At 34.5% G+C, this 25,161-nt stretch overlaps 1 protein-coding gene across 2 annotated transcripts in view; it reads left to right on the top strand.

Moving 5' to 3' along the window:
* The window catches only part of HCN1 (hyperpolarization activated cyclic nucleotide gated potassium channel 1), a 348,705-nt gene that overhangs the window by 299,245 nt on the left and 24,299 nt on the right, over window positions 1–25,161 (top strand). For both annotated transcript variants that reach the window (XM_081054014.1, XM_081054015.1), the window contains exon 6: window positions 5,658–5,898. In XM_081054014.1, coding sequence (XP_080910140.1) covers window positions 5,658–5,898 — 241 coding nt within the window. The remainder of the gene's footprint in view (window positions 1–5,657; window positions 5,899–25,161) is intronic.

Genomic DNA, 25,161 nt, shown 5'->3' on the forward strand with positions numbered 1-25,161 from the left:
ATAGGGTAGCTTTATCATAAGAATCCTATATTTTATTCCTGGATTTTGGCCAAAAGGGAATTTTATTGATTATGCCCTAAGACAAGTTTGTCATTTTCTTCCTCTGAAGCTCTGCACACAGCTCAGCTTTGGTCTTTAATAACCAGTCCCCAACCCATTTTGTTTTCAATCAGACCCAATACCCTCTTTCCAAATTACCTTGGAATTTTTGTTTCTTTGCAATTTTATAGAATATATGGTTCTACCATTTATTTGATTTGATCTTAACAGATATTGTCTTATAATAGTTATAATGCTTGATAATAGCTAACACTGAATGAACTTTATTTGATCATCACAGTGATCTATGATAGAGTTGCTAGTGTTATCTCCATTTTACAGATGAGATTTAGATTAGAAGTCTAACTCACTTTCTTTGGGCACAGTGCCAGTTAGTTATAGAATCAGGGACTGAACACACACACACACACACACACACACACACACACACACACGCGGAGGGAGCTAACCCATGCTTGTTTTATTCTTTACAATTATCTTATACTGAATGTAGGCATATATATCTTTCTCCTTCGAATGGAAACTTTCAGGTACTGCTTTATTTTAGGAACCACTGTTTCCACACCACTGCTTATAACTTGGAGTGTGTTATTGAATGGAGAGATTTTTGAGTCATACATCCTAAAGATTTATATTCAGATTCAGATAAGTAAAAACAAACAAAAAACCTGGTAATATCTCTACATACATGCTAATGGCTAAATTTAAAAGAGTGATGATCTCAGACACAGCCAACGATATAGGACAACTGCAACTTTACATACTGCTGCTACCATGTTTCCCTGAAAATAAGACCTCGCTGGACCATCAGCTGTAATGCATCTTTTGGAGCAAAAATTAATATAAGACCCGGTATTATATTATATTTTATTATATTATATTATATTATATTATATTATATTATATTATATTATATTATATTATATTATAGACCTGGTCTTATATTAAAATAAGACCGGGTCTTATATGAATTTTTGCTCCAAAAGATGCATTAGAGCTGATGGTCCAGTTAGGTCTTATTTTCAGGGAAACACGGGAACTGAGAAAAATTATGCAATCATTTTAGAAAACTTTTGGCAATGTCTACTAGTAAAGTAAATATATGCTTACCAGATTACCCAGCAATTCCAACATGAGGTAAATATTCAAGAGAAATTAGTGCATAAGGCACTTTAAGAATGGTCATAAGGTTAGTACTTCTGGTTTCTTCTAAGCAATTTATTGTTTCAGGTCTTATGTTTAGGTCTTTGATCCATTTTGAATTACTTTTGGTACATGGTGACAGATAGCAGCCTAGTTTCATTCTTTTGCATGTGGCTTTCCAATTTTCCCAGCACCATTTATTAGACAGGCTTTCTTTTCTCCATTGTATGTTTTTGGCTCCTTTGTCAAAAGTCATCTGCCCATGTATGTGTGGGTTTATTTCTGGGTTCTCAGTTCTATTCCATTGATCTGTGTGTCTGTTTTTCTACCAATATCATGCAGTTTTGATTATTGTCACTTTGTAGTATAAGTTGAAGTCAGGGAGTATGATGCTTCCAGCCTTGTTTCCCCCTCCCCCCCCCCCCACCTCAGGATTGCTGTAGCTATTAGTGGTCTTTTGCGATTCCATACAAAGCTGATGACTTTTTTCTTCTATTTCTTTCAAAATGCTGTTGGGATTTTGATGAAGATTGCATTAAATCTGTATATTGCTTTGGGTAATGTGGCTATTTTACTTGTGTTGATTATTCCAATCCATGAACATGGAATATCTTTCCATTTCTTTGTGTCTTCTTCAATTTCTTTTAAGAATATCTTATAGTTTTCAGTAGTGTATAAGTCCTTCACATCCCTTGTTAAGTTTATTCCTAGGTATTTATTCTTTTTTATTGCAATTGCAAAAGGATTTCTTTTTCATTTCTTTTTCTGAAATTTCAGTTTTAGTATATAAGAATGCATTGGATTTTTGTACACTTATTTCATGTCCTGCAACTTTATTTGTTTCTTGTTTTTAATAGTATTTGGGTTGAGCCTTTAGGGTTTTCTATATAAAAAATAATGTTATCTGCAGTAGATCTTGAGTTCAGAGAGGATTTTAAGAATTTGATCTCAAAATCAAGGGAAATAAAAGTGAAAATAAATGACTGGGACAATATCAAACTAAAAAGCTCTGCACAACCAAAGAAACCATTAACAAAACAAAGAGGCAACCAACCGAATGAAAGAAGATATTTGCAAACAACACCTCCAATAAGGGTTACTGTCCGAAATAAAGAACTCATACAACTCAACAAGAACAACAACAACAAAAATCCAATTGAAAAATGAGCAAAGGATCTTAACAGATGTTTCTCTCAGAAGACATGCAAATGGCCAACAGATGTATAAAAAAATGCTCAACTTCACTAGCATTTAGGGAAATGCAAATCAAAACCACAATGAGATATCATCTCACGCCTATTAAAATGGTATGGAGGTTCCTCAAAAAATTAAGAATAGAATTACCATGTGACCCAGAAATCCTTCTGCTGGATATCTACCAAAAAAATCTGAAAACATTTATGCATAAAGATATGTGTACTCCGATGTTCACTGCAGTATTATTCCTGGTGGCCAAGACATGGAAACAACTGAAGTGTCCTTTGATAGATGATTAGATAAAGAAGATGTGGTATGCATATACAATGGAGTATTGTTCAGCCATAAGAAAATATGAAATACTGCCATTTGCCACAACATGGATGGATTTTGAGATTATCATGCTAAGTAATAGAAGTCAGACAAAGTTGAAAACCATATGATTTCACTCATGTGGAATATAAAACTGAAAGCAACAAATGAACAAGACAAACAAAAACACATAGACACAGACAACAATTTAGTGGCTACCAGAGGGTAAGGGGAGGAAAGGAGGTAGTAGAAGAGGGTAAAGGGGTCATATATATGGTGTGGAAGGAGAACTGACTCAGACTCTGGGTGGTGAACACACAATGCAATATACATATGATGTATTATAGAATTATACACTTGAAACCTCTATAGTTTTACTAACCAATGTCACCCCAATAAATTTAATGAAAATTTAAAAAAAAGAATGTTCATAACAGGTTTATTTTATTAGCCTATAACTAGAAATAGCCCAAATGTCACAAAGAGTACACTGGAAAAATTGTGTCATAGTCATAAAATGAAATACAGCCTGAAATATAAAAAGGACAGAACACTTTTAGATGCAAAGAAGTTACCATCTCATTACATTTTTACCTGTTAAATATTTCTTAGAATTCACAGTTTCTATCAAATGGTATTTACATGGAAATAAAAGTTCCACAGAGAGAGAGAAAATGAATGGATTCCTTCAAGCAATAACAATTATATGAAATTATCCCAGCAATGTTATAATCAAGTCAGTCCCAACAGGTAACCCTGAATATACAGAGCATCACAGAAAAAGCAGTTATTTATATTAACTAATGCCTGTTTAATTGTTTATAAAATATACTTTCAAATATTTTTTTAAAATAAAAGGCGAGAATGCAATGAAGAGAAAAATTTGTATAGTTCAAATCAAAAAACATGGATAAAAGGAGTCTCTTTATTATTTTTGTTTGAAAACTATTTTCTCTGCAATCTGACTTATTTTCAGTTTCCTACACAATATTCTTCTGGCATTTTACATGTCAGATCATTAATTTTTAAACAATCCACCCAGTCATTTTAATGGCATGTCTTTGTCTTCTTGTAACTCCATTCCATCTTTTATCTTCATGTGGGTTTTGTAGAGAAGTATTTTGCATAGTAAAAAGCACATTTTTTATACACATAACGCTTATTTCCCAGGTTAGTTGTTTGAGAAAGCATTCTAAGAGTTTTAAGTAACCATTCCCAACAGGAACAAATCTAAGCTTTGTGAGCACTTTTACTTACTGATGGAATTGCAGCTTCCTTTTTTCCTTTTTGTCATCTTCCTTTCTGCTATTCTCCCTTTTTCCTTTCTTCCATCCAGCCATACATGCATACATGTTTATTGAGCACTTACTACATGCCAAACCTCATTGTAGTTCTCTACTCCCACCACAGCTTTTTAGAACCAGTTAGAATTGACCACAGATCTCCTAGACATAGCCACCCATGGAGTACACTATGCTTTACATGGGCTTGGATGGTGTTATACCAAATACCACATATAATGTCTTTTGTTGTTTGTGTTGCTATATTCATTTTCTGGTTCTTGCTGCTGATTTTTAAATATTTTACAATCTTCCATGAACCTCCACTATTAGAGATACTTCTCTGTTCTGCTGAACCCACAACATATTCCTGAAGATGAAATTCCTTCTATTCCCTAGTGGACCCAAATTTTTATGTCCTCTGTATCAGGTGGAATTTTTTTTATTTTTATTTTTTTTATTTTTTTACCTATCCCAGGATAATATCAGATCATTTTATGAAGCAGGGCTAGGGCAACCATCTTTCCCAGTCTTGGAATCCAGAGGTTTGTGTAACTTATTTTCCCCAAATCATGGAATTCAGAACTCAGGCTCTGTTGATACCTCCATTTCTTTTTGCCCTTTTCCACCTCTTATCAGAAGTTACTTCAAATTCAGACTCCACTGTTTTCTTTGGAGGCTCATTGGAAAAGAAATTTCTGAGACATGGCATATGGTAAAATTTAGATTCCCATTGTTTATTCTGTTACATACTTGCAATATTAAAAATGGTTGTCCCCATATCCCTATTTTGGTCCTGAGAGGTGTCAAATCTGGAATATAATCCACAGAATGAAATTAAACATGTAAATCTTCTAATATAGAATTCGCCTGCCCAGAAATAAAACAAACAAACAAATCAGGAAAGGGAAAAGAAAATGAGACCTCTCTCCAATCCAAGACTTCCAATGGAAACATGAGAAACTTTGGATAGAGTGATTTTCTGATCTAGCCTAGAAACAGACCAAATTTATAATTACAGATTAGAGTTACAGGTTCTTTTAGGTAATCTTTCTCTGTACTTTCCGTTGTCCTCACTCCAGTGTGAAGAATGTTAAAGAGAAAACATCAAAATGCTATTGTCTGGCAGTCAGGCCTTTGTTTCAGAATTCCTTTCAGTAGGTATAAGTTAGATTGTTCGACACAATGGAACACAGACGGCAGTAATAGTGTAGCTAATAGGAAATGATGCAGCTTCCTTTCTTTATAAAAAAAAAAAAAGACTAAAATTCTTTCATGTTTTAGAATTTCTAATTTCTTATAAAAAATAATAAATGCAAAGTTATAAAACTTGAGACTTGTATATATTTAATATGTTTCAAATGTTTACTACATGCCTGTACTAACTAGGAGCTGGGAAGCTGGGAATACAAAATTTCAACTGAAAAATAAAATAATCCTTAGTTTTGAAGAGATATGTAGATTATTAAAATTTATGTATTTTTGGTTCTGAGTTTAAATTGTGATGATATATATATATGTGTGTGTGTATATATATGTATGTATGTATATATATATATATATATATATATATATATATATATATATATATAGTTTGCATTTCAGCACATTTCTCTTCCTGATATGATTAATATCCTAATGTTTGTTTACTCTTGCCATCTTTAGGAGATAGTCAACTTCAACTGTCGGAAACTAGTGGCCACAATGCCTCTTTTTGCTAACGCGGACCCTAATTTTGTGACGGCCATGCTGAGCAAGTTGAGATTCGAGGTGTTTCAGCCTGGAGATTATATCATACGAGAAGGAGCCGTGGGTAAAAAAATGTATTTCATTCAACATGGTGTTGCTGGTGTCATCACAAAATCCAGTAAAGAAATGAAGCTGACAGATGGCTCTTACTTCGGAGGTTAGTAAAAAAACAATAAAAACAAAAAAACTGATGTGAAATTAAGTTGCTCATGATACGTGTCTTTGGTACAATTTTGGAGATGCCAGAATGTCAAATTGTTTGTTTGAAAGATAGATTTGTATTTGAATTCTGATGAAAGTGTTTATAATAGCATGTTTTCACATATCAGGGCTTGTCAAGCTTAATATTTTACTATTCCTCTACACAAAAAACAGAAATATTTTCTTTAGAAAAAGGCAAGAAGTCTGCCTTCAAATATCTACAGGTTGATTCTGTAGGAGGGAATTCAAGTGATTCTTTGTCTTCTCTTCTCTGAGGTACTCAATGAATGCTCCTTATAAAGTTGTCCTTATTTACTGTGCATTCATCCTTCACAGACTTTACAATATGCCATCTCTTTAGAAGGCTTCTCCATCAGAATCAATGTTTCCCAACTCTGTATCTCCATAGAACTTCCCACAGCTTTCCAGAGTCCTGGTCTCCATCTATCTCACATTTCAATGAATAGTGTAGTTACCAGTCTTCCTTCTGATATTAGGTGGCAGGTAAGATGTGCATTGGATTCACCAGAGAAGCTGGTTAAAGTCAAATATGCTCAGACCCCAACCACCAGAAATTCTGATTCAGGAAATCCAGACTGCAGACATATTTTTATTTGTTTGTTCATTAGAGAATAATCAATCAGTATATCTGGTCTTCTAAAAATCAGTAGTGATAAGAAGAAAGTATTCAAATCAAATTAATAAGAGTTAAGAACCAGACAATGAATTCCATTTTTATTATTATAATACGATTCTAATATTATTAGTATTAGTATTAATATTAGGATTAGTTTATCACAAATTGTAATCCATTGCCTTGACCCCAACTCTTATTAATTTGATGTAAATACTTTCTATTTATCACTACTGATTTTTAAAGGATCATATGACCTCACTTATATGTGGAATCTAAAAATCAAAATAAATGAACAAACAAAACAAAGACAGATTCATAGAACCATAGAACAAACTGATGTTTGCCAGATTGGGGTGGGATGGGGAGGGAGCTGGGTGAGAAAGGTGAAGGGATTAAAAAGTACAAATTGAGAATTACAAAATAGTCACAGGGATGTAAAGTACAGCACAGGGAACGCCGTCAATAATATTGTAATAGCTATGTATGTGCCAGGTGGGCAGTAGGCTTATTGGGGGAATCACTTCATAAGCTATCTAAATGTCTCACCACTATGCTGTACATGTGAAATTAATAGAATATTGAATGTCAACTAGAATATTAATAGAATATTGAACAATACAAAATATATATTTAAAAAGCTTCTATGTAAAAGTAAAAGAATATAATAATAATCTGAGTTTAAGAAGTTTTCTTCATTAACAGCTAAAAAATACTTATTAGGAAAAGTTTATCATTTCATTAAATGTTTTTGTAGAGTTTATCAAAACAACCATAAGTTTCTTATTCATTAATTTATTGCAGTGAGTAAAACATATCAACTCAAAATAATTAGTTTTGACTTTCCACTCACCCATTAAGGACGATTTTGAAGTTCTCAGCTTTCCCTTTCGTCCCCCTCTTCCTTATTCTGATTCTCCATTGCCTCATCAGCCCCTTAGCCTGTTGTGAAGAGTGTGCTAAGTAAAAAGGAGATTAGGGAAAACTAAGAATCTAAAAGGGCCTACTTCAGAAAGCACAGAGAGTTAATGTTTGAAGAAAAAAGAGAACAAATGAAAGCTGTGAAGTAAGAAATGAAAATATACAAGCCTGGTTTGCAGTTAGATGGTTTGGGGTAAAACATTTTTAATGCAATTAATAGGGGTGTGATAAGTATGTAGAAGAAAAAGTTAGAAATTTCAGAAAGCTTCATTATGCGTTAAGAATGTATTTCTATATTTGACATACATTTTGTGAATTCAAAAGACCTTTTAATTACTATACAGTTATATTTGCTAATACGAGGAAGGATTTTCTACAAAGACTGGAACATTTGCCTCCCTGGATGTAGGTCAAACTATTAGTAAAGTCAGTTACATTAATGAATGTTCTTATGTCTATTAGATCATTTGGGGGATAAAATCTATCTCCTAATGTGTTATTTCCTTAACACATTGTAGCATTCTCTGTGTATAAGTGAAGTTAGTCTGTAATTTTGTTGTTGTTTATTTTTGTGGTCCCCTAGATGACTTTGGATATCAAGTTTTCCTCACTTCTTAGAAAGAGTAAAAACTTTAAAAAATATATACTATTTTCTATTTCCAGGAAGTTTAAACAATCTATATTTTACACATACAGTTGACAGTTATTCAATTTAAACACCAAAGAAGATAATGAAAGGCAGTTAGAATCTAGTAATAATACATTGTACTTATTTAGCATGTTAGGGTTTACAGTTCATAATTCTTTAAGTATCTAATATGAAAATTTGAAGTTCATAGAGCAGACCTTTGTATTATACTAATTTTATGTTTGCAAAAGCTCAGTGTGGCAAGTTCACAGTGCTATTGAGCAGAAGGGCCAAGAATCAGTCCAGGATGCTCTTTCGACTCATCTAACATGTCAGAATTAAATAAACATAATTAGTGCACCGAAAACACTCCAAAAATACCGAGAGAAGGAGACTTCTTCAAAGAAAGATCAAATTCAGTTTTGTTTCCTGTACCTAACTTGGTTTATTTCTACAATAATACAGGACTATGTTTCTAGATCAGTATTGTTTTGTTTTCTAACACAGAGAGGGGTTTGGGTTTTTCCCCCTTTTTCTGTGTGGATGTAATTGGTCAGGGGGGTGGGGAAGGGGGAGTGTGTTAGGTCAGCTCCTGGCCATGGTGTTCAGTGATCTCACCAACAAAGTTCCCCTGTAAGGTTCCAGGAGACAGAATGCAAGAAAGACATGAGTAAGTGCCTGCTATGTACCTGGCGCGTACATAAGGCCCTGGGGATGCAGCACGGAGCAAAACAGACAACATTTCCCAGGGTCGTGGAGCTTATATTTTTACTAGGTACTTACATTTTAGAAAGAAGGATTTCATAAATAAATAAATAAATAAATAAATAAATAAATAAAAACTAGAAATTACTTAAATATTAAACCATAGTATCAGATGGTGATAAATGCTTCCGGGAAAATGGAAGCACGGAGGAAGGATAAGGAATGCCTGCTTGTCCACATGGCCATATGGAGGCCCTGCCGGCACATGGGATTACCGAGGAGTCCCAGCTTCCTTCTGAGAGACAGGGCGTGGGGACGAGGTGCCCAATGAGATCAGTCCTCCTGGCTCAGGTGGCCTGTGATGCGATGAGTTTTGGGTGCTAACGGAGCGAGAGTCTTGCTTGAAGGAAAGGAGTTCCTTCACTCCTCTTTCACTCTTCCTATGAAGAAAATTATATAATTCTCCTTTTACATATGAGGAAAATGATGAGACTCAGAGATGTTAAACAACTTGGCCAAGGGCGTGTAGCTAATAAAAAGAGACAAAGCCAGATTTCAAATTCAGCTAGGACTTTGAAAGGAAAGCCTGTGTTTTCTCCAGTGTACTCCCCTGCTTCCTAGGAGACAGCGCGATGATCCTCTAGAATGTCACTGTTAAACATTAGCTGAGCCTCAGCTTCTCTTCAAAGCCATCCATGGCCCTTGTAAGGCACCAATTGTTAAACTGTTTTGTAATCTACTCATATGATCTGGCTGACCCTCCTATTAAAGTAATCATAGTACCCATATATTATCCACTAAGAGAAATGCCGTTAATATACCTCATTAAAATTGTAAGTAATGTATTTTTGTATTCAATAGTTCATAATTTTAAAGAAAACTTCTGTTTTTCTAATATAACATGTTTCATTGTTGTTACTATCTCTGTCCACTCACCTCTTAGCAGTTGTTTTTCTTTCCACACCAAACGGTTCTAATGAATTCAGTCTCTTAACTTTCTTTCTTTCAAAATGATTGTCCCACGAGTTCTTCTTAAGGTATAGTAATACAAAATAAACCTACCAAAAGAAAACTATTTCCCATGATTGTTGCCATGATAAAACATTTGCTATTAAATGCTACTTAATCAGGCCCAACATTTTGCCAGCCTCTAGGAGACTGCCAGGTACTTTACAGGACTAATTTGCATATTTAAGGATTTTTATGGCCGAAATTCATTTGGCCAGAAAACGATCATCTGGCATTTTAAAATTTAGAGACACAGATTTGAAAAACTACACAGACAACCCCTTTCATGGTGACTATTCATTATTTGTAAGAGACTGAAGCATCTGCCAATCTGTGGCTTACAGTTCATCGCACCTGTAGTACAGTGTACATTTCTAAAAATTGACACTGATTTCCTAGGTGAGAGGAATCTGATGATGGTAAATTCACAACTTGATTGGATCAATGTTCCCATTATGTTTATAAAGAAGAGGAGGCAGCAGCAGAGAAAAACAATTAGTCTTCTTCTTAGAGTTTTCTTTTTTTTAATCATTTTCTTTTGCTTCCTCATTTGTTCTTGCCTTAGGACAGGTTAATGAAATATTTATTTCAATACTGTTAAGTCAACTCTAGTGGATCTTTTTGTAGGTCTTAGACCACCTACAAGTACCAGATAATGTAGAACAACAGGGTGAAGCTTTGCTAAGTTATTGGGTGAGAGAACTGTTAATCTCTATCTATATCCTCACCTCACAGCTCAGTGATTCTATAAAATCATGTATAAATGCATCAATGTATAACAAAATATTAAATCCAAATGTCTGAAACACTTACAGAAATCAAGATGAATATTAAGAAGATTTTATTTTGAAGTCGTATTTGTAATGTCTTGTCTCTTTAATAAAATAGAAAAGGAAGAAGAGGTGAAAAAAAAAGGAGAAAATAAAAAAGTCCTTGTTACTGTTCTGTGTCTTTTTGTATTCCTGTGGTTGTCACAGGGGGACTAGCTTTGGGGCTTTTTATAATTTGAGAGGCCTGGCCATATCTTGAACCTACTAAAATAAAATCCCTGTAAGGCAAATGTACTTTTTAATCTTCATGTGTAATTTTAATTCATGCACTTAATTAAAAAAAGTGCCTCTACCTAGTTATTAAATTTTAGTATCTATCAAAACCCAGGAAAAATGATTTGATAATAATAAAGCATGAAATGCTTTAAAGCATGATAATAATAATATTTGAAATATAATAAAGCATGAAAGGGCATAATACTCAATATATATTAGGAAAATATGGGGAAAAATAATCTTTTTCAAGCCATGAGCCTATATGTATAGGCTATATAATGATTCAGACCTGGGATAGCATGTAAACATTTGTACATTTGTTCAACCTCAGAAATCTGGGTTTGTGTGTCTAATGATTTAAGACTTCTTTTTAACCTCTGACTCTTAATAGCATCTGAAAGTCCTCTGTAAACTAACAATCCACTATAAAAAAGGATGACATTGGGCTTTCAAACAGCAAATGAAAGAAGATGAGTGGTAAAAAGCCAGGAAGATCAAATAGTCTGTTTTTCATTCTAAACTTTAGTCTCTGTTTGAAATTTTTTCCTTCTACTTGGCAATTCTGAAAGTCTATTTAATATTTCTTTGAATAGAAACAAAAATGGTTATCTTTAAGATTTTATATTCCTGGAATAGGCTATTTTCATTGCATTTCTCAAAGAAAATCTGAATTTCAAGAATTGAAACAATTGGTGAAAAGGGCAACATAGAAGGTCAAAACTATTATATTGCTACTTGTTTACATTGCTAGTTCTGGCTTGATCTCTTTTTTAAAGACATGATTAGACAGAGTGACAATCTGGCAAGTATAGTACATGTGTTCACATTTTCTTTTTGTCTTGCCATTGGAATAGGCTGCAGTGAGCATTTCCACCAAACAAATCACCTACATGAAACTGTAAAATCACCTAAAAAGTTTCCAACAAAGTATGATGAAGTCACCATATTACATATTAAAATCATCATATTAAAATACTAGTTTAAACAAATGATTTGAGTGAAAAGTACGGGGTTCTGTTGCCAGCTGAAACAAATCGAGCAGGTTATGATTCACTTTAGAATATAAAATTGTTTTGAATACTTTTTAAAATGTTTGTTCTTCTTTTGAAAACATAAATTGCTAAATTTTGATTATCATACTCTTCAGTATTTACATTTTACTTGCATCATTCAAATGCTAACTTTTGTAATGATAAACTTTGTATATGCTATTAAAGTAATTTATAATTAAAAAAGAACAGGTGGGAGATTTTTTTTTTCATTTCATATGCATAGCTCAGTTATTGAGCATAACTGGAGGAAAAACTTTTTAAGCAGTATATACATTACCAATAAGGATAGTCTAAGAGAAAAACCATCTCCCAGATTGATGTCTTCTTTAGGCTCCTTAAGGTAAATCTGCATTAGTGATTTGAGCGTAAATAACAGGCCCCTTATTTTGAAGATCAAAAGATCAAAAGTCCCCATTTATGGCTGTCTCCCTGGACTCCCAGAAAAGGGGGCTCCAGCACTATTTTCCTTGTGCTTTTATCTATGTTGCAGCTATTCCTCTTTCAAGAAGATTCATCTGAATTGTGTGTCCCTTGCCCCTTTATATGAGGAAGAATAATATCCAAATCCTTTAACAAAAACCTTTAAAACCTTAAACCATTTGGCTATTTTCCTAATCTCAATTTATATATTTCCCTTCAGATATCCTAGATCACCCCCCCCAAAAAAAAACAAAAAACCTGTTAGTTCTTACTTAAGCAAGCAAAGTTTATCTTTGCAAAGATTGATCGCTTTGGTTAAAAGAAAAAATTCCACTGTCCAGGGGGATATTTTGCTTCTCATATATTTTGAGACATTACCCAATTGTTTTTAACCTCCCCCAGGCAGATTTTTTTTTCTGTTTTTATAGCACTTTAACCTTAACCTATTATTGAACTATTTTCATTATTATTTTATATGTCAATCTTTCATATTAGATTATGAATTTTCTAAGCTTGGATGCTGTGACTTATTCCAGTTTAAACTTGCAGCACCAAAGCACAATGCTTGAACTATCACAGACACTCAGTAAGAACTTGTACAGGAGTGAATGGATGGATATATTTTTTCCTATCTCTACTCTTTATCTCTCTCTTCCTCTGTGTTCTCTCCACCCCTAAAGTATGAAAAGCAGTCAAGCATCCTGTTCACATTGGTATTATACTGTGTTAAACTCACTGTCTTTATCTCAAGGTAGGAAGTCAATGCAAATAAAAATGATAAATTACAAACTAAACTAAGTGAAGCAAGGCGTTATCTATTTCTGATAAATTCAGTGTTAATATTCAAATTACTTTCTATCTAGTTTTAATTAATCTCACTAGTAGGGATTCAGTATTAGGTTTCAGAATTTAAAACAATAGAATCTAGAGCAATGCTGTCTAGTACAACTTTTGATGGTGATGGAAATGTTCTCTACTCAACATTGTTCAATAAAGTAGCTACTACTAGACATATGCAACTATTGAGGTTAGTGTGAATGAGGAATTAAACATTTACTTTTATTCTGCTGTAATTAATTTAGATTACATATAAATAACCACAGGTGGCTAGTGTCTCCCATATTGGATAAAACGGTTTTAGACTGCTAGACCAGGGTGAATGGGGTTTATAAGGCACCTGTGTCCAGGATCATATAAAAGGATATTACTCTTCTCTATTTTTTCTGGAAATTTTCCAGTCTTTCAAAAGACCTTTATTTCATGCTAATTCCCAAACATCCCTAAAAATTAATTTACCTCATAAATGAAGCAAATTATATTTCTTTCCTTCTTACCTTTCTTCCTTCATTTCTTTCATTTCTTCCTTTTTTTTCATCAAATAGACATTGAAAATCTTCAGTGTTCCAGGCAGAATTCTAAGAATTTGTCATACAGTAATGAATAAGATATAACTCTAGCATTCATGGATATGATATGCTATTGGGGAGACATTCAGTAAATAAAAAAATAATGCATGAAATGATTTCAAGTAGTAGTAGATGCCATATACATACATATATATGTATGTATATATATATGTATATATAATATATATATAAAGCAGAAATATATATATATATATATATATATATATATATATATATATATATATATATATATATAGCAGAATAATGAAAGAACAGCAGCGACGTTAATAAAAACAGACAGCTAGCCATATAAATACCTGAGGAAAAAGCATAGGGAATGGCAGGGAATGGCAAGAGCCACGTTTCTGACGTGGGAACAGACGTGGTGGGTTCTAAGAATGAAAGAATGCCGGTATTGATACAGCAAAGAGAGAGGTTGAAAGAGTTATAGGAGCTGAGCTCAAAGGGGTGTCCAGAGAAAGGACTGGTGGACACACATAGAATATGATGTGTCTTTAGGTCGTCTTAGTGATATGTTCATACCAAGAACTCTAATTTAATTCATGTGGGCAGGTGGTGAACAGTGACAAAGAAGTGGAGTTAATGAACTGGAAGTCTTGATGGGGTGAAAAAAAACAAATGTTGAAGTTAGAGCAGTAGGATAAATTGAGCCGCAAAAACCAGAAGTGGTGATCGAATGGAGTTGGTTAAGCTGTTGGTAATAACAGCTTGGATGTGACCATTGAAATAACAGCTAAAGAGGAATTTTAAAATGAAAGATTGTTAATAGTAAGCTAATCAAAGAATATTGAGGCCAATGTGTTGGATGAATCATTCTAAGCATTCAAATGGATGCAAAGATGATTTGCCTTAAATGTTATGACTGGAAGGATCAATATTTCAATATATGCCTACTTAAACTAAGTGAAGGCTGTGCTTTTAAGTATTTCCTTCTTTTATACATTATTTATACTCTTATTTTCTCAGCATATTTGATTTTTCCTTGTGATTTAATTGCAGCATTTATACAAAAGATGCACAGAAACTGCAGGACTGAAATATTCCTATTATAATGAAAACTTGTAGAAGATCATTTTATGTTTTTATTTATAACTTCATCCTTAGCACATTCCCTGGTACATCTATTTTTTTTTTTTTTGCCTATAAACAACAGAAATTTACTTTATAAATGTTATTAAATATATTGGGGTAAAATTTCTTGGTAAAATTATGTACCTTTCGAGTATACAATTCTATAATACATCATCTGTATATCGCATTGTGTGTTCATCACCCAAAGTCAGATCTCTTTCCATCATCATATATTTGACCTTATTCTACTTCCCTCCACCCCCTTTTCTGTTGGATAACCACTATACTATTGTCTATGTCTGTAAGTTTTTGTTTGTTTTTTTATTTCGTTGTCTTGTTCATTTGTTGTATTCAGTTGTATATTCCACCTATGAGTGAAATCATATGGTTCTCAACTTTTCCCGTTGGACTTATTTTGCTTAGCATGCTATTCTCAAGATCCATCCACATTGTCACAAATGGCAGTATTTCATCTTTTCTTATGGCCGAGTAGTAGTCCATTGTATATATGTACCACATCTTCTATATCCATGAATGCATCCTTTTTCTTGAATAATTATTTGTGGCATTGAATCTAATTTTGAAGTCTTCTTTAATTGAATAATATTTCATGTCATTAAATCAGGTTTCAAAACATAATAAATGATCTCTATTTATATTTCTTTTCAATTTTTTAACATAAAATTTTAGTGATTTTTGGTTTCTCCTACATGGTCTTAACAGAAGTTTATAAATGTGAACCAAATCACTGGACTTAGCACTTTGATAATACTTTACCTTGCTGAAGAGAGTAGCAAGATTTCTTTTTGGTTACTTCTTTTGCTTTTTACTTCTTTCCTTTTGTTTTCCCTCTTTCTTTTTGCTCTCCAGCCTCACACTTGGCTTTCAGAGCCTCAGTACCATATCTCTGACTAAGCTCTTCTTGCCCTACTTCAGCAGATCTCTTCATCCTCCTTCACAGCCAGATGCATTGAATGAGCTAACATGAGTCAAGTACTTTGAGTTCTTTGGATAAAATTTCTGCAAATTATTATTCTGCCGTGATGCTTTCTTTAAGGTCCATTATCAGACTTCATTGTATTTGTGGGATTTAGGGGGGAAAAATCAGAGAGTAATGTTTCTCTGGGTAGGCACTCTTCAACAAAGTGTGCAAGTACAGCAACTGCATGGAAAAAGCCAGCATTCAAATTTTTATTTTTAATACCATCTCCTTCTCCTCTCACTTTTGCTATGCTATACTACCAGCCCAGAGTGAGATGTGGTAGAGTAAGAAAATCTTTCTGGGGGAATAACAAGTGTTATCTTGAGGTAGGAGTATGCCTTTGGAAGTAATTAAACTTTTTTTGACATTCTCAAAGTCTTCCTACAGAGTTAAAGATATGCATATGGAACATGGGCTCTTTATCATAGTGTAGTACTGAGTTTAAATCATCTTTAAGGTCTTATTTGATAAATGCACAACACATACTGTTTATGGTCTTAGAAATCCAGCCTTTTAACAGGTTCATTTGGATGGCATTGGTGTCCCGTGGTTACTTTATGTGCATCACTGCTGGTGGACAGATGGCTGCTTTCTCACTGTGTCCTCATTTCAACTCTATCTCTAGCTTGCTCCTTTTCCACGTGGCCTTGCGTTTATGGCAAGAGTGGAGGTTTTTAATTCTGTGCCCGAGTTTTACCCACTCTTAAATTTAGACCTTCCCTTTAAGTCTGAAGGTCCACATTGCTAAAACTATACAACTGTACCAGAGATCACCTGTATTAAACTTTGCACCATGTGCAATTTAAAAAGTTATGCCTGAAGAGCCTAAGCATATGTCATTGCTTGATGGTTCCCTGGTCATAACATTGCAAATTAAATTGTCATATTCTATCTTTAGGAACAAAACTATAAAACGATTAGGAAGCAACATGCTGTGGCAGAGTACGCAGCATCCAAGCCCGATTCTAGTCCCATCTTTCTCATAGTAACCAACTGCCTGTTCCCAGGGAACTTGTTTAACATCTGAGGTCTTGGGATCATCATCTGCGAAGTGGCTATTAAGATAGAAACTCTCGCAGTTCTGTGATTCTGTTGGAATGGGACTCTTAGAGGCGTATCCTTTTTGGCAGCTTGGTTGTTTCAATAGCTTTCTGAGCATCTGAAATGTCTTCTTGTCGATTCTAGAGTCTACCTTAGTTTTGAAGGAAGGCTGTATATTGGGTTTGTGGCATTAGAGTTAAGGATGTTTTCTAGGACAAGACCCTAACATTTGCAAAAGAAATGGAGGCAGGTATTGTGAAGAGTCATGTTCTAGTGGATAAAAATTAGCTACAACTCACTTTTTCGTGGGTAGTGAAAAAAATGGAAAGTGTCAGGGGCTGGTTATGAAATGTGACTGGAGGAAACTCTTGAAGGGTGAAGGAGTCAGAGTCAGATTTTGAGAAGCTGCTGAATCTTGAGAAAGTCGCTAATCTTCTCCAAGCCCCTGTTTCCAAATCTGCTAAATTACGATAACAATTTCTACCTCATTAGGCTTGCTTAGAGGACAAAGTGATTTAGCATACATAAAATGCTTACAATAGCTCCTGGTACAGGGTCTGTGCTATGATGTTAGGTAATCACGAAAGCAACTGGACTGCTAGAGTAGAGAGCAGTAGACAGAGTACAATATACTACTGAGGTTTTACTGATTCAATGATCATGTCGAGTAAATCACCACTGGAGAATCTAACTGCCAATTCCTCTATTCTCCTGAGTTAGGGTTAGTCTTAATCCAATGGCAATGGAATTCACTCTCAATCAATGTGTGTGAATGGTGGAAGGCATGGATGTAGGAGTGGATTAATAATCTTGAAAGCTTTTTAAAGAAAACCTCAAGTCTGAAAATTCTCATTTCCTCACACTATACACGTGTGTGTGGGTGTGCAAACACACAAACACAAGAAATAAAACTGTAGGATTATCCAAAGTCTCCAAATAACTAGTGCTAAATGTGCCAGACATTGTACTAAGTAATTTTACATATATAACTCCATATTAGATTTAAATCACTGCAAAAATATATAATCTTCACCATTTTCAATATCAAGTTTCTTAAATGCATTATAATTAAGATGGAAGAACAAACATATTTTTAAAACTAAATTATTCTGAAACATTTTTGTAAAATTAGCAGTGAGGAGGGATCTAATCCATTGTCTCATTTCCTTATGCAAATGAGGAGCCTGAACTATGCATGGGCCACAGAGGATGGGCCATCATTTCAGGCCACTGCTCTTCATACAATAACAGGTGCATTTTTTTGCAAGTTGTTACCAATGATGTTATTTTATAGCATTTCAATAAATATGGATTATTTCCTCTGAGATTGAATTATGAAACATATCGCATACATACACACACATACAAACACAGACAAATTGTTTCTAGCCTATTGCTAAATACTTTGAATTTACTAATTCTAAAATGATCTAATTAATTGTGACTGTTTTGACCTATCTTTTACCAATGGAGTCACTTCTTTATGGTTGAATTTACTTTGTGAGGATGAGTGAAATACCTGTCAGAAAAGTTCAATAAAAAGATAATGAATTGGAAATAGTTTAGTTGCTTTAAATTGCATTCCATCACCTATTTTGCAGCATATAATAAATTTATCAAAATGTTTGCATATCCTCAGCAAATCTAAAATGTCAGAAATATTAAAAAGTTTCTTTGTTCTTACTGTATGTCACATGAGAAACAAATCAATAACACATTAATGTTTTGATGGCATGTAGTGAGTGTTTCCCTTTGCTGAAATATGTATGTGTGCCTCCAAAGAAAGGAATGGAAGATCTCAAAGATGTGTATGAATATTCTTGATGGTAGGAAGTCAGTTAACAGACACTCACACTTACACAGTCACACATGAATGAGAACATTAATTAAATTCTGATAAAAATTAGACTCTTTAAAGAAATAGCATTTGAAATCTTAATTGAATTAATTGTACAATGCAATAGTTCACTTATTAATTCATACATATTTATTTATCTTCTTATATAAGAACTGAAAATGAGCGCATTAAAAGTTTTCTTTTTCTTGCCATTTATAAGATACTTGTAACTATAGACCAACTACTAATGCTTCTTGATTCAACGAGAGACTGGATATATTGGTACAATACTTATTAAATGCTCAAATAATTTTTGTATGCATGTTTGTGCATGTAGTGTTATAAGTTGAAAGAGAAAGAGGATACAATATAAATGTTTAGACTTGTAATTTCTAATAGGTTATCTTTTCAAAGAAACATTATATATAATAAAAGTATCATTATTATCATTATAAATTTGCCAGTGAGAGAAGATCCAGAATAATACTTTCATATCTTGTCTTCTATATATCCCCCCTTTTCCCTATCTAGTTAGAAGGGAAGTTATCTAGACAAAAGTTGATTCCTGGTTTCTGAGCATCTTGGACCTGGTGCAGCTTGTTCTTTGGCTTTAGTGCCCGTAGTTCCTGGGCATTCTGGTTTTAAAATCATAGTTTAGAGTGAAAAAGGGACTTAAACTAAGTCCCATTTTATCATTCTGGAGTCTGAGTTTTCTGATTGGACTTCTTCTTGGGTTAATCACACAGGTGCCTGATGACTTCCTTGCATTATGTGATACATCCTTACCAAGATGTCACATTATAGATGGAGATGAATTTTCTTACTAGACTTGATTTCTTTGAGCTGCAATAAGATCAGCTGTGGAAGGACAAGAGGATGTTATAGCGAAGAATAATATGTCTGATAGGATTTCACAATGCTTCTTCTCCAGACAGATATTATTGCATGGAAAATTTCAGGCAAGCTAAATTAGGGAAAGTGACCACACTTGAGAAAAATACAGTCTGAAAGTATCATTTGGCATCTTGGGATTTTATTACAGAATGTATTCTTGCTTGAAAGATCAACAAAGTACATTTTAAAACTTACTCTTAACCCCTCCCTCAAAATCTGAGATTTATCCAGTAAAAGTTTACAATTGTCTAAAACCTTAGTTGTTATAAAGTTCCTTTAATATGTAGATGTTTTGTTTGTCTCTTCAAAGCAATAAAGGAGAGTTTCTCTGAGAACATTAGGAACTGATGGTGTCTGATACCTCATGTATAAGAGAATTGTACTGTACTGCTGAACAAATCCAAGGGCATTTCTGGTTTCCGGAATCACTCATTTGTCATCACCAAATTTTTGTTTTGGATATAGACTTACACCTTGCAATTCTGTGGGAGAGTATGTATAGTTTTAGGAAAGAAAATCAACATCCCTGCCATCATTAGTTGGAACATCTTTGAACCAAGCACTTTTGTTGCTAAAACTGTGAAGAGAAGAGAAACTGGTGATAATTGGTCTTGGATGCATTTTTAGGTGACAATCTTGAGATTTTTCTCGGGGACCACAGAAATTAATAAGAAGCCAGAATATAGATACCTTAATAACCGAAAATTAAAAAGAGTCCGTGAAAAAAATGTTCATGTGGAATACCCTTCCAAAAGAAATTTATTGTTTTCAAAATGTCTCTGTCTATAGGGCTTCGGGAATTCCTAAAAATAAACATAATTCCCACTGGCTTCTGAGTGAGAAATCTATAATGATATAAGGAGAGTGAAAATGAGAACAACAAATGGCATCAGAAGATGTGAAATTTCATTTCCAGCCGAGAGGATAACATTTTAGAAAGATACCTTGGGTTTAATGTTCAATTATTTGCATTTGCTGTGTCACTGGACCACTTGTGCCCAAGGCCCAGAGACTAGTCAGTCATGGAGAGGGAAAAGGTGGATCCACAGAAGGGAGGGAAGTGATTAGTCCGTGAAAGAGATGACCGCAGAGGGTTGCCTCTGCCGGTGGCTCTGAAGGAGGGGATGTGCTTCTCACAAAACTTCTGCATTAGACACTGTAATGGCCATTGCTGAAACTGCAAGGAATTGGACTAGAATTGGCTACAACAGCAGTGGGGAGAGAGGATGTGATTGTGAGGATGTCAGTGAGAATTTTTATAGGTTTTGAACTGAGAGGAAAATCTTTGAAAGAGGCTAATTATTTCAATGAACAAAAATGATTAAAATAGATATCAAAAGTCATGAAACATCAACAATCCTATGATTATCCTGTTCTGGACACACACTATCGTTCATCATTACTTTGATTTTTCTATAGCAGTTGTCATCTTAGTTATTTAAGGTTTTCTGTATCCTTCTCCAGAATGTGAATTCTGTGAGAGGAAGGGACTCGTTTTAAATTCGTAACACCTAGAATGATATCTGGCACCCATTTGACCATAATATAAATTTCGTGGATGGATGAGTGAATTGACTTCTGAGATGAGTTGTAAAAACTGAACAGCAGTGTTTTAAGTACAGGTTAGGATGGAGATGGTAAATTGAAGGTGGCCTGTTTTAGGGAAAGAAATTATATGGAACCACTTCTGTGCCTTCCCCTCAGGAAATCCATTTCTAATGGTCTGAAATCTATCTAGCTCATCCCAAAGTAAAGTATGACCCTACATGTGGACTTGGAAAATTGATTTTTAAAGTAGCATTTTTCCCTCTAATATAGACTAGAAACTTCTGGAACTTCCACTCAGAGTGTAATGGATTTAAGGTTGACCTAGATTTTTTTTTCAGCTTTGAATAGATCCATCTCTCTTATGGGGCATAGCAAGGAAGGAGGCACACTTAGAAGAGATAAAGAAATCGCTTGTCCTTATCTCCAAACTAATGACTGTGACATCGAATGGTTCACAGACTTAACTATTTGATTTGAAGGTCTCTCCTCTTCTGCAGAAAGAAACTGCCATATGGCCTACATTGTGATCTTTCCATTTACACAACAATTTAATATGCCTGGTTCATGATGAAATACCAGCTCCCGGCTGGGAAATTAAAGCAGCGTTCAGCTCCTCTCAGCAAGAAGGCAACAGTTTGATATATTCTATAAACTGGATTCTGCATTAGCCAAGGGAAAGGATTGGCATAGTTAGGAACACAGTTGGACTTGTTAAAACAAGTGTTTCAGTGCACAGATGCTAAGTCTCTTTGGAGCTATGCTTTGGATCACTTTGCTTCCACTTAGCTATCAAATATATTTTTTTGTTTCAGTTCCTTTTAATTTTCATCTTTACAGCAATTTATTTGAATGCAATCTTCTACCTCTAAGACATTTCAAAAATGTTTGTTGGTAAAGAAAGGGCTTACAGTGGGTTAAGATATTATATATATATATTTTTTTTATGAGTGACATTTCAGTATCTGTCAAGGTAGCATGGTAGAATAAGGATGGCCTCAACTAGCCTGAGAATCAAATGCTGGCCCTATTAGCAGCTAGTTATTTACCTTTAAATAGTTTAATCAAATCATTTTAGCTCAGTGCAGTAGTCTTTAAAATAGGATAATAGTACTCGCTTTGTAGGGCAGTTGCCAGGAATAAATTATTACATACATATAGACGTGTGTACGGGACAGAAAGTCAAGCATTCATTTGCCACAATAGTCCATGTCTCTGTCAGCATATTCACATATGTCTACATATCCATTTAGTAAATATTTGTCATAGGAAGGTGTGCTTGGAGTGATTGACCCAATCTTTCAATGGTTTCCCATTCTTTCAAGGTGCGAGATAACTCTGAAAAATATAGTTTTCCAGTGAAATTCTTTAGATAGATTTAATTGTCAAAGCCAATAGCTAGTAACACTTCCACACATGGCAAAAACTTTTCACTTCTTTCCTTTACTTCTCTGCTTTGAACTTACTCCTCACATTTACTCCTCCAGTAAGCCTGCTCTGAACCTCCAGTCTGGCCCATGTATTCCCTCCTCTCTCTGATAGTAATCTCAGCCTATTACTATCTTTTTTTTTGTTGAAAATATTATAGTTAAATTATCTGTGCTGTCCTACTGGGCTCAATCTTTTTAAACTTTGTAACTCTAGTCCCTAGTCCAGGGTTTTGTATAGGCCTCCATAATGTGTGTCAAAATAACCATCCACACACACATGCATATATTAAACACAAACCTGACTTGTGTCTCATTCATCATTTTTACCCCATTCCATATAGATATCTAACGAACTGATCTGTTGACATAAAGTCATTTTCAACCTGTTATAGACTGGCCATTAACATTAAATATTGATTTTGTTATAACTAATATAGTTAGTTATCAACTAGATATTAACAGTTTATGATTTAATTAATATTCATTATTCAACAAGCTTTATTGAGACCCTACTTTATATGCCAGTCACTATGTCCTGTAATCAGTATGTCTTCAAGAAAGTAAGCATGTGGGAAGTTGAAGAGGTATGCAGATCATCACAATTCAGTGCATCAGGAGGTAAAATAAAATCACAACTTAAGATGGAGGAATCTGTCAAAAAATAATCCCTTCCAAAGGAGGTGATACTTAAGTCCTGAAGCTGAGTAGGAGGTAGCAGATTTAAGGGATGCTTGTGGAATGAGCATTCCAGATGGAAGAAGCAGCAAGTGTAAAAGCAGAGGGTAGAGAAAGCATGGCGGCGTGAGGAAATGCACATACAGTATTCAGAATATGTGGAATGTAGAAGGGGAGGCAGGCGGAAGCAGTGAGGAGTGAATCTGGATTTATGTCTTTGTAAGAAATTAAGGTTTCATCCTATAGGTAATGGAAGGCTTTTAAAGTGAGGAGTAGAATGACCAAAATTTTGTTCAGGAATCAGTATACTCACAGACGAATCACCTGTACACACACACAGACAGAGGAGTTTTAAAATAACCCAGCAAGAAGTTATGAGGATTTAAACTAATCCTCAGCAGAGGATGAGAAAAGATACTAATTGAAAAGCATCAACAGAACTTAAAGTCCAGTCGTTTACTTACGGAGAGTGAGAGAAAGGGAGGATTCACGAATGGCACCATGTTTTTGGTTTTGAAAACTAAGTAACTGTGATGCCATTTAACATGATGGTGAATACAAATAGAGCACGTTTGCAAGGATAGGGGTGAGAGGAAATAAGAGATGAGCTGGGTGTTGGGCTTGCCAGACCACACCTTCTAAGAAGGCAAGAGTTACAGCCATTGTATTTACAAGTATAGCACCAGCATCTGCCCCATTTTCAGTTATTTTTTGATGTGTTTGTCCAGTGTCTAGCTGTTGAACTGATGAGTAAGTGCTTATGGAGTGGCAGCTTCTCCGTGTCCTAGAGCACCAGTCATCTCTCTGCAGTATCAGGGACTTGCAAGAGTGTAATGAAAATTAAGATGACTCTGGTTCACAATAGATTAGGGAAATTAATTTTCCTTCTGAAAGCTGCCACACACAGGAGAACAGAAAAGATGATACACTGACTTCATAAACAGGATTTTTTACAAAATTGTAAGAGTGCATCTCTGTTCCTATTATCACCTATTACTTATTTAATCCTCCTGCCCTTCTGAACCAGACCCTAGAAGTAATTAAGCCCTATTGTCTTAAAGCATTTATTATAAGTACTGAATTAATTAGCACCAATGCATTCAGAATGGTCTTCCTAGGTACCATTTTTGTGAGAATTCAGAAAATAATCACTGCAATGATTTCTTGTGTCTTGTGGTTCAGATGAGGAATCCTAGTTGAGAAAGTCCTGCTAATATTAGACAACCTGCTTTGCATAAAAGTATTCTGAGCAATTAACAGGAGATCAAAGAAACATGTGATGCTTCTCTCCTTAGGGGTCCTACTCAATTTCCTTATCTACCTCTCCCAATTTTCTGACATTTCCACATTTAAGTCACTACCATTTTGTCTACCACTATTCTATGTATTACTGGTTGTTTCTGTTCTGAAAAAGGCCAAGTCTATACCTGAACTTGACAACATCCAGAATTCTTATGTAAAATCCTGAAGTTGTATAAATCTTACACAGGAGAGAGAGAGAGCAGCCCCTATCCTTTTATGCTCTCTGATACTGTAATTGTCAATTAGACTATAAAAACAAACACTGCTGATAGAATGCCTCCAGCTGTCTCTGCTGAGGTAAGAACTATTCCTCCTGGAAACACTCCATCATTAAACCTCTGTGTAGGAGAACAAAGGGAGCTAAGTAATTGTAGCAGCCCTTAGAGAAAGTTATTCAGCATGGACCTTGACAATGAGAATAAGGAGAAGACAAGCCTCTGACCCTAAAACTGATTACTCAGCACTATTTACCACATCTATATTTTGACATTTTAATGTTAGACTAACTCAGTAGTTGGAGGCTCAGGGGAAACATGATAAAAATGACAGTTATTAATAGTTGTTCATGCCATCTCCATGTATCAGTATAGAAAGCCACTTT

Source organism: Rhinolophus hipposideros (assembly GCF_964194185.1).
Source record: "Rhinolophus hipposideros genome assembly, chromosome: 7".
Lineage (NCBI taxonomy): Eukaryota > Metazoa > Chordata > Mammalia > Chiroptera > Rhinolophidae > Rhinolophus > Rhinolophus hipposideros.